This window comes from Choloepus didactylus, chromosome 24, assembly GCF_015220235.1.
Source record: "Choloepus didactylus isolate mChoDid1 chromosome 24, mChoDid1.pri, whole genome shotgun sequence".
Taxonomy (NCBI): Eukaryota; Metazoa; Chordata; class Mammalia; order Pilosa; family Megalonychidae; genus Choloepus; species Choloepus didactylus.
The window spans coordinates 7,915,033-7,923,886 of record NC_051330.1 but is presented as its reverse complement, the minus strand read 5'-3'; the positions used below and the strand labels follow the sequence as shown (position 1 = coordinate 7,923,886).

The window sequence follows — 8,854 nt, the reverse complement described above, 5'->3', positions numbered from 1 at the left end:
GCGGATGCTGGCAAAGAGGAATCAAAATCGCACTAAAAAACAACACAAAGCACTCACACCCCTCACTCTTCATCTCTAGCTCCGCGCGTGGCGTGCGCCCCCCAGCCGCCTCGAGCGGCCGCAGAGGGAACCTCCACCCGGGCGGCTGCGGCGCATCCGATAAGCGCCCCGAGCTGCGGCTGCAAAGGGCGGAGGGGAAGGTGGGGCCGGAGGGGAGGAGGAGAGGAGGAGGGCTGAGGCAGGGGGAGGATCCGGGAAGTTTGAGAGTATTTGACAAGAGCTGCTAGGGAAGCCGAAAAGGACACGGAGGATATCTCCGTGCCTGGAGAGGGGAGGCTATAAAATCCGGACTGCCAGGAGGGGTGGTGGGAAGAGAGAATCCAGGGAACGGCATTTGGTGTCCTCTCCACCCCTGCGCCTCGGCCCCGCTCCTCGCCCATCCCAAATTGCAAACGCGGCAAAGAGCAAAAGCAGATCCAGCCCCCGCTGGGCGCAGAGGCGCGCGCTCGCTCCTCCTGGGCGCCCTGCTTTCCTCTCCGCGGCCCAGAAGAAGAGAGGGCGCGGGGTGGGTGGCGGCCCCGGTCGCCGAGCGTGTGTGCGGGTGCGTGGCGAACCGCTCCCGGGGTCAGGATGCCCTTCCCCAGAGTCTGGTGGCTGCTGCTGCTCCCGGAGCTGCTCCCGCTGGTGCCGGCGCAGAAGTTCTCCGCGCTGACGGTAAGCCCAGGGCTGCCTCCTCCCTCCTGTCCCCCCGGCCTGCAGGGGACGGGCGTCTCGCTGAGCTTCTGCTGGCGGTCCCCGGACGGGGTCCCCTAAGGGCCTCTCCTCCAGGTGGCTGCGTCCTCTCCGGGTCTCACCGCCGGGGAAGCGGGAGCAGGTTGCCGTCGAGGGGCGTCTGGGCATCCTGCGCTCGCGGCCGCCGGTCCCCCTCCGGGGCTGCGTGGCGGGAGCAGGTGGGCCCCCCGGGGCTGTGGCGCTCAGCGCGCGCCCTTGGGGACTCGGCAGCTACTTGACTGATGGGTTTCTCCCGTCCCCTCCCCGTCCCGGGGCCCCCCGGGCTCCCAGGGTGTGTTAGGGAGTGCGCTCGCGGAGCCTCTCGCTCCCCTACTGATAGGGGGACAGTGTCCCGCGCGTAAACGAGATGCCAAGAAGGGTCTGGAAAGAATCGGCGCTCGCCGCTGCGGACCCCCCGGGCGGACCTGGAGAGAATTGGACGAATCACCGATGTAAACGCCCCCCAAACCCGAGAGGGACAAGTGCCCAGAGCCGGTTGGTGGGTTGGTTGGTTCTCTGCTTTTCCGCGACGTGCGGAACCGGTTGCCATCTGCTGCATTAAGGGGCTGGAACTCGGCCCCTACTTCTTAGCCACACAAGTTTCGCCTGAGCCCCCCAGTGACCCTCGGAAGTGAACTTAGGAAAAAGATGATATTAAAAATTAAAAAAAAAAGATTTTTTTTCACTAGTCTAAGTTCTAATAGAAGAAGAGAAATGATCAGTTTTCTTCCTTTTTAGGGAAGAAATTTAGGAGAGAAGGCAGTTTAAATGCCATGCGGTTCCTTTTGCCCCTTTCGGTATATTCCTTAGGTCGGGCAGGGATGGTGTCCCCAGGCAGACGCTCTCGCGAATGTGTGGGTCATCGGTGGTTGACCGCTGTGTGTTTTTCTTTCTTAGCTGCAAGCTTCTACGAGACAGCCTTGGCTTCGCGGAGCCGGCCCCTGCCAAACGCCCAGCTATGTATAGAGGGGGGCAGAGCCCATTCATTAGGTTTGCTAAATAAACCGTGGCCCGCTCCCTGGCCAAGACCTGATGTTTGCAGCTAATAGCTCGGTTCAGACCTTCTCCTGGTGCTCGCAGTGTTTGCAAAGCTATAATTAATGCAATCGGCAGAAATGAAAACATTCCACTTAAATGTGTTTTTAAACAAGTGCTTGAGAAAACACGAAGGTAGGGGGAACACCTCTGGAAGAGAGAAGCTTTTAAGTGGTGAGGGACTTGTCCTAAGGGTGTTTATTGTATTAAAAATAAGGACAGTTGTGAAATGAACTCTTGTCCAGTTCTGCCTTTCAGCAAGTTTAAAACAGTTGTGTGGGCGCTTTTTTTTTTTTTTTTTTTTTAATTTCTTTCCTTTTCTTTTCTTTTTAAGGCAGTGTGAGTGGGGGGAAGGAGTTAGTGAGTTCATTGTTCATACCTAAAATTCTTCCCAAGCAGTCCATGGTTCCTGCCTTGTCTCACAAATGACTTGGAGATTAGAAAATGCTAACTGGGAACTTGAAGGAAGTTTTCACATGCTCAGCTTTTCTGTGTATAACTTTTTATCTCTCCAGAGGAGCTCATCAAACATTATTTACTATGTGTATTCCTACATATTTATATATGCATGTATACATATGCACATTTATGCATATATGCATATGCATATCTATGCACTTATATGTCAACAGATGCTCCCCCCAACTTAAAGTGCATTAAAGGGAATAGAGAGACAGATAAATTCTCAAAATGAGACTATAAGCATTCCCCTCCAGCAGCTCTAGCAGCAGGTTGCTTAAAGTTCCCACAGACTTCTGAAAGTGCAGAGTGTAGACTGTCAACTGCTTCCTGCCCCAGGGGCAAGTCTAGGCCTATTGCTTTCCCTTTGGAAAAGCTGAATCGAGGTGGTTAGTTATTGGAGCAGTTTAAAACTCACAAAATTTTCTTTTCTTTTCCCAGCCCCCTTCTTATTGAACCTTATTGTAATAAACTTTGTGTGAGATTGCTTTAAGGATTTCCTGGTTTGCGGTGACACCAGCTACATATAGAATCTGTATGGCAAAGCTGATTGCACCTTTTGCTGCATTCTCCACAAAAACTTTTTTTTTTTTTTTTGCCGTAAAAACCACATTTGCAAATAAAATACTGCATTGCTTTTACATCCTGGAGAAAATTTTAAAGGCATAAAATATTTTGACATAGTCCTTCCCTCTCCATCTCCCAGACAAGCAAGTCAAAAAGTAGTTGGGTTACAAAGTACTTGCAATAGAATTGAAATTTTACTGATTGATTATTAGGATCGTTAGATGGGCTGGGTTTACTTTTGTGGTGCTAATTTCTTTTCAGATCACTCTCTGTATTGGGGGATTTCTTTTTTCACAGGTGCTCATTCAGAAGAATGGCTTTCTTTCAATCTCATTTTGGTCATATCTTTAACACATCAGAGACACAGTATGGTTGGCTTGAAGTCACAGCTCTGTGTTTTACTGAGTACTTGATCTTAGACAAATTACTTAATTCCCCTTTCTTCATTTCTCTGTCTGCAAAATGGGGATAAAGATAGAATAGCTATTTAGCATGTTGTGAGCGCGTGGGCTTAGTTGAGATAAGTTGTGTGGGACTGCATAGGCAAATGGGAAAAACATGATTCTCTGCTTCCTTAACTCCATCCTCTTCTTCTCACCTAGAGATAGGAAAATTCATCAGCCTCCTTTGGGTTTTAATAATTTATCACACCTGGCTTATCAGACTACACATTTATCTTTGTTTTTCCCTACACAGGATGTGCTGTTTGTAGGTACAATATTGTCAGTGTCACTGAACTTTATCACTGACCTTCCTTTGAGTTCAAGACTAAGAGATTCTGCTCTGCTTGGTAGTTACTCTTTTCACCAAGGCCATTCTTTAGAAATGGCACTAATACACCCTTTGTGTCTTTTCTTAAGATTTTTTGTTGGCTTTGTATAATCTTTTGATTATCTATCACCCCTTCAGTGTTACTTCAGTAGATCGTGTTTTTAAGTCTGTCTTATCCACATTAACTTAGATCCACATCTAGTTCTTCCTTGAAGAAGTAAGTGCATTCTAAGGCCAGACTACATCCCTTTTTCACACGAACGGATGATTTTTTTTTTCTTTTTAATGCTGCGAATGACTGAGATTAGGGAATAATTTCTAGGTTAATTGTTTTCATAACATAATTATATTCTTCAAAGAATAAACAGGTATGGTCACAACTCTTCAACTTTCCCTTAAGCGTAGTTAAAGGAATTTTGGCAGAGCAACCAATAAACCTATACCTGACTGTTTTCTTTAGGAGCAATGAGGAACAATATCCCCTGTTGCCCTGTTCTCAGAAGATTTTGAGAATGAGCTAATTGATTCAATTTAGGGTTGACTAAATTGTTTTTTACTCAGTACAGAATCTAGAAATTTAAATTACCACCCTTATAAGTTTTCTTATTACCAGATGGATAATGCTCTCCTGAGTTCATATCGCAGTCTTCATTGTGAACATTTAAGTGTTTCTATGTTCTAGGCACTTCGTTAAGGGCACTTGGTGTGTATTTTCTCATTTAGTCCTTACAACAACGGAATGGCAAAGGTACATGTTCAGGAGGGGAGGAAAATGAAACTTCCAGCTACTGTATAAGCACTCAGAGACGCAAAGCTGATCTAGATTCTTATAAATTCAGTCTACAATTGTTTTTTTTTCCTCTAGGGGAGTTTTCTACACCACTTTCTTCCTCACTTTCAAGAACTTTACAATTCAGCGCTGCCTTTCCGCCCCTCAGACTGGGTAGTTGATTTCCATTTTGAACCGTTACCTTCGTAATGGGTCTGGCACATATTAAGCGCCCAATATTTATTGGTCTAGGGGAATGTGTCATAACAGCATTGAAACGGCTATTTTCCCTCTCTGTATGTATTTATTTGCTTTATAAGACAGAGAAGGAGATGGAAAATTATTCTCCCACTCATAAAAAACTTTCTTTTACTATTAGCAAATCCATGTGTGCATCTAATGTTGATCTTGCTGAAATATAAAAATCAAAAATGCTCTGCCGTTACTGAGACCACTGTGCCGTAAAACGTATACATCATTCTGTTTTGATGTTTTTGTCACTAAATATTTAATATTTCAGGGAATTATTGTGTTTTTTCCTTCTTGGCTCCTTGCAAATACTTTTGAGTGTATTCAGTGTTCTGGGAAGGCTGAGTTTCATTCATCAGTAGAAGACAGACCACGAATGTGGTTATGGAGGAGGAAACCAAACACAGTCAAAATTTTCCATCTTAGAAATCCATTTACATGGCATCTAAAAACCCAAACATTTTGAAGAGTTGCTTTAATTTTGATCCGAAATCAAGACCATAACTACAACTAAAAGCAACTTCAGGCTCTAACAAGGTTTTATAGTAAGTGGACACTGAAGTAATCAAGGTTGCAATGGCTTAAATTTCTCTGTAATTCTTATCAAGATAAACCTTCAAGACAATCCAGAATTTTTGAAAAGGGGCTATTATTAAGATTATAGTAGAACATTGGATTGGAGGTCAAGGGTAACACTTATATATTTTGAATTAAAAGATATACAATTCCACACAAACAAGATACAGGCTTAGATTTATGAGTTTCTAGTTGGATTTTGAAGTTGGAGAAGAAAATTTAAGAAATAACTTTATTTTATGTGTCTGAGTTCATTTATAGAAGACTAAACTTGTCACCTCTATGTTTCCCAAATGGTGATCTGGGTAATGGAACAAGATTTTACCATTAATCATAGCACACCTTTAGAGTTTGATTAACACCTAATATATTGGATGTATAACTGTTGCCCATAAGAGGAAAGATGTCAGAACATGAATGAATATTTTGCTAACTCCTAATTTCATGTGGGTTGAAAATAAATTATTCTAAAGGTGAAAATAAGAGCCATTCTTATGTAGTTCTGCAGTGCCAGGCTGAAAATTAAAGAGTAAAGATTGTAATAAACCACAAAGGAAATAGAATTAAGTAAAATGATAATTCATTTATATTTTCAAGATTAAAAAGAAGAAATCATAGTTGGAAACATATACCATAATATCTGGCTGGATTTTATTGGATTTTCAACATGGTCATAGTCTCTCAGAATGACTTCACTTTGAAAAACTATAATTATATTCAGATTTTCATTATGCATGACATAATGTAGCATATTAACCAATTAATTAAGCATTCAAGAGAAAGAGAAATATGTCTAATGAGTGCACTACTCTTTCTTCCTTCAATATTTGTCTTTACTCTCTTTACTTTCCTCTTTTCTCTGATCATCTGTTTCCCTTCTCTTTTATGTCTCTGCCTAAATTTCAGTTCTCTTTGTGTCTCCTCTCACTGATATACTCACCATTAATTTTATCATTATTTTACTACTTGCTGAAATTCCACAACAGGTTTCTTAGTTTCTCTTCTTCACATACTTTCTGTTAAAAGCATTTGTTAGTTCTCCCATACTGGGGCTCTGTCTTGGTGGTGGTGGTGGGATTGGAAAATGAGCTTATTTTGGTGGGTGAGTCTGGGCGATGATATTATCCACAGCCTTCTCTTCCTGACACTATCCACTAGCAATCCCTAAGCCTATGCAAAGTTTTATTTTTTCTGGGTAGGCAAAATCGTAACATTTGAGGTTGCTGTCAAAGAGTCTTCAAATAATAACAAAGTTTTAGGAAAGCATGAAGAGTTGTAGGCAAACATAAGTAGTCTGTGGTACGTTTGATCAGTGGTTCAAAACACTTTGGCACCAGATAATCTATTGGGCCCATTTCATTGGGGATGTTCTGAAACTTGTTGGATTTTAGTCGTTTCTTAAATAATGAGTTTATCAGCACACACACAAAAAAACCTGAAGTATATTATGTGAACCTTCCCAAGTTGGAGTGTTTTGTTGATTTTTCATCCTTTTCAATGATCATGGCAATCAAAACAAATGAATCCACCCTATCTACTAGTGCAGTGCAATCATACACATTTGAGTTCCTTCTTACAATTAGGAAGATCAAATATTTTGGGGGGAGGGGAGTGGAATTTGTTTGACACTCCATTGCTTTGCCTTCCCTGGTCAAGTCCATTCCATATATCAACCCACAATGGACCAAAGATGATGGTACACATTTTTCCTAGAGAAGGGCACAGAATTCTAATATTTACAAATAGGTATTAGTGATTTATGGTTGCTATTGAGGGTTGAATTATGAATTATGAAAACACTCCACAGAGGAGACTATATCAGATTCTCTCCTGTGAGGATCCACTTTGAGCCAAACTTGGGAAGCTCCCACTGTGGTGGTGTGGAGATGGGGGGCACTTTCCTCAACCCCCAGCTATCAGGAGCAGGAGAAGAGAAGGCACTGTGCCACCTCCTGTGGAACCTTCAAAGGAAAACTGCGCTGATTGTGCTTGTCTGAGTGTTCAGGTCACATCCACCTTTGATAAGCAGTGAATCTGTCTTCCTAAGAGTGAGACGTAGGCTGCGTTTTTATGTTTTAATAAAAAGTTGAACGGACTAATAATAGTGTTTTTGTACCACTGTGAGGAATGACAGAAGAGTACAATATTAGATTGAGTAAACTCATCATTTTAATTTTTGGGGATACTGTTTTAGTTTTTGAATGGTAAAATCTGCAGTTGACTTACTTGCTCTCTGTATTTGGAAGAACAATCTCACCAAATCTTTTCCAATTTCATCATTGTATTATGCTTTGATTGCAATGTAGATTTAATACATAATTCAAAAATCTAACATCAGTGGTTGGTTTCGTAACAATTTTTTTTTTTTAGGTAAAAAACTTCCCACACAATTATTTTTTTTCCTTTGTTTGCTCACATCTAACTATTTTTCTGGCCCATCTTATTACTGTTTTCTGATTACTAACATTTATGTATAGGTAAATCTCTCCTCACATGAATTTCACTCACATGCTTGCACTTTTCCTACTCTGCCGAGATTTTTCTTATAACAATGAGAAAAATATACAAAACAAGTATAGTGGAACCACTGTGCATAAACTTTTCTCCCATATGAAGAATTTCCTTACATTAGAAATTATACTAAAGTAACAATACTTCATAAAATACAGTCACCTCCATCGATAAGAATCAATCACTCTTAAATATGAAATAGACATTTCAAAATAAAAAGGAAAGTTTGTCTATTTTTATATTTTTAGATTCAATTTAGGAGATTTGAATGAAGATATTTGAGCTGAATTCAGTGCATTATTTGTTTTCAGTAGTATATTAATTCATTCCTTGTAGGACTTGGGTCTGTATAATCATGGATTTCAAAAACAATGCATTGAAAATTAATTTTAAATAATTGACTTTTAAAAAACGAAGTTAGTGTTCTGCCATTTTGTGGTGGCTGGCAGGCTTGAGACCATAAATGAATGTACATTTTGGAAATTCACAGATAATTTTTAGATTAAGATTCTTGACAATGTAGCATTGAAAAGTACCATCTGACACCCTTTCTGTAAAGTTTTTCCGAACTTTAACAGTGTGAAATATATGTAAACTATATTTAACAGTGTGAAATATATGTTATCCTTTTCCATCATAGTTTCTCTTCAAAGAGCAATCAAGATAAATAATTTAATGTTCATGTTTTAAGAGGGACTCTTACATGCTTCGTAAAGAAATGCTTGAGTCAAAGAATAGACAAATAATGTAACTGCCAAGCTCCCCGTCTCCACCACTGGTCAGGGCATCTCAACCCTCAGAGAAGGTGTTCCTGCCTTCTACCAGTGATGCATTTCAAGGGAAGGAGTGATGACGACATCCTTGCTACTTTCATTAAATGTGCTTATCTGTAAGGAGGAGGAAAGTGAGAAGGAGTGAGAAAAAAAAGATGGAGGAAAAGGAAGAGAAGGACAAGAAGGAGAAAGAGAAAGAAGGAGGAAGAAGAAAAAGGAGGAAGAAGAGGAGGAGGAGAAGACAACGATGATCATGAAGATTCCTTTCTTCTGCGAAAGTGAACTGAATAATATGACGTCATGACCATTTTCAAGGAAGGTCTAAGCCAGGAGTCCTTTGTCTTTGGAAAACAAGTACACATAAAGGTCTAAA

At 41.3% G+C, this 8,854-nt stretch overlaps 1 protein-coding gene across 4 annotated transcripts in view; it reads left to right on the top strand.

Moving 5' to 3' along the window:
* Positions 1–312: 312 nt before the first annotated feature.
* The window catches only part of SMOC2 (SPARC related modular calcium binding 2), a 204,177-nt gene continuing 195,635 nt past the window's right edge, over positions 313–8,854 (top strand). For all 4 annotated transcript variants that reach the window (XM_037817689.1, XM_037817688.1, XM_037817687.1 and 1 more), the window contains exon 1: positions 313–714. In XM_037817689.1, the coding sequence (XP_037673617.1) occupies positions 631–714 (84 nt within the window). In that variant the 5' untranslated portion in view covers positions 313–630. The remainder of the gene's footprint in view (positions 715–8,854) is intronic.